Genomic DNA, 1483 nt, shown 5'->3' with positions numbered 1-1483 from the left:
ATAATTAACGTGCAAGTGGCTGAGCACTCCATAGACACGTGTACCTTTAACGTAGTTCTCGGGGATATTAAGCGTGACACAGTGTGACAAGGCTGGCCCTTTGAAATACAGGCACAACAGAAACAGGAAGTAAGAGTGAGAGAAAGTTGTGGTGGAAGAGTACAGCAGGGTTCACCCCCACCCCCACCTGCCGGAGCCTCGTGGAGCTTTAGGTGTTTTCGTTCAATAAACACTCACAACGCCCGGTCTGGGAATCGAAACCGCGAGTCCGCTGTCCTAACCACTGGGCCATTGCGTCTCCACTGACATAAATAAATAAATAAATCTTGAGAAGGGGAATTAACTGTTAATTATACGAACTCTCTAACGAATAAGACAGGAAAATTCATTTCCGCCTAACCACCCGAGAAAACTATTTATTGCACGCACTTTGCCTTAATTGCACCCAATTATAATAGGAGTATATATACATACAGTATAATATATATATATATATACACACACACATATATACTGGTTTATTTGTAAAATGGCAAATACGTTTCCTCCCGACTCTGGACTCCAAGGAATCCGTGAAGACGACGACAGCAGCGATTCTGGTACCGTTGTTAAAACGATGATGTTCTTCAGTACGGCGATGCTTACTTTGCCGATTCTCAGCTATTTCCTCAGTAAATGGCTTATCTTCGAGAATATATTCAAAATGTCCAACAGCGATTCCTATTTCTACGCAGCCATCGGTTCCATTTTCACCGTTCACATCATCCTAGCGTTGTTTGTCTATTCGGCATGGAAAGAAGGCGCCAAGACTGTTTATACTTTCAAACGTGATTAAAGAACAAAAAACAGACAGAAGTGATGAAATCTCAGAAACCAAATTTATTTTTAAAAAGGACAGTGAAAGAAAAACACGAAAAAAAAAATAAAAAGGGGTGTGGTGACAGGTGCGATTAAATAATGATCGATGTTCGATTGGTAAGTAAAACCAACAGCTACCGAACAACGAACTCTTATGGATAAATTATTAGACCTGACTTGAACTTTTTCTTTTAACCCCTTTTATAATTTGTCCGTGGATTGTGTATACTTTGAGGGCAGCTGTTATAAAGCCTGCAAATTTTCCTATTAATCTCTTATTTATGTTTATTTGTCTAAAAACTTGAGACTTCTTTCGTATCCATTCCTGACACAGTTGAGTGCTGGACTAATTTCTAAAATGTTAGTTATCTGCCTGTTTTCAGTTCTATACTTGACGGCAACTTAGTAGAGTCTTATTACTGTATTACCATGTTTTGTAAAGGAAGTAAAATCAACAAACGGCCTTGGGCCTAGTATATATTTAAAAATAATTCTGTATATTGTTATCCAGACTATAGTCTGCTGTGGGCGTGGTGCAGGATATACACCTTACTTTAGTTTGCTACAAAGGAAAAAAACAACCTTTGTGGTGATTTTTTTTTTTTTTTTTTTTTTTTTTTTTTTT

The 1483-nt window shown here is 38.0% G+C and overlaps 1 protein-coding gene across 1 annotated transcript; it reads left to right on the top strand.

The window, feature by feature from the left end:
* Positions 1-364: 364 nt before the first annotated feature.
* Positions 365-1349, top strand: LOC106877630 (vacuolar ATPase assembly integral membrane protein VMA21). Its single transcript, XM_014926577.1, has one exon. The coding sequence runs from the start codon at positions 530-532 to the stop codon at positions 833-835; it is 306 nt and encodes a 101-aa protein (XP_014782063.1). The 5' UTR covers positions 365-529; the 3' UTR covers positions 836-1349.
* The last annotated feature ends 134 nt before the right edge of the window (positions 1350-1483 follow it).

The sequence above is a fragment of the Octopus bimaculoides genome, chromosome 9 (assembly GCF_001194135.2).
Source record: "Octopus bimaculoides isolate UCB-OBI-ISO-001 chromosome 9, ASM119413v2, whole genome shotgun sequence".
Classification (NCBI taxonomy): Eukaryota; Metazoa; Mollusca; class Cephalopoda; order Octopoda; family Octopodidae; genus Octopus; species Octopus bimaculoides.
This window is presented reverse-complemented; position numbering and strand designations above follow the sequence as displayed.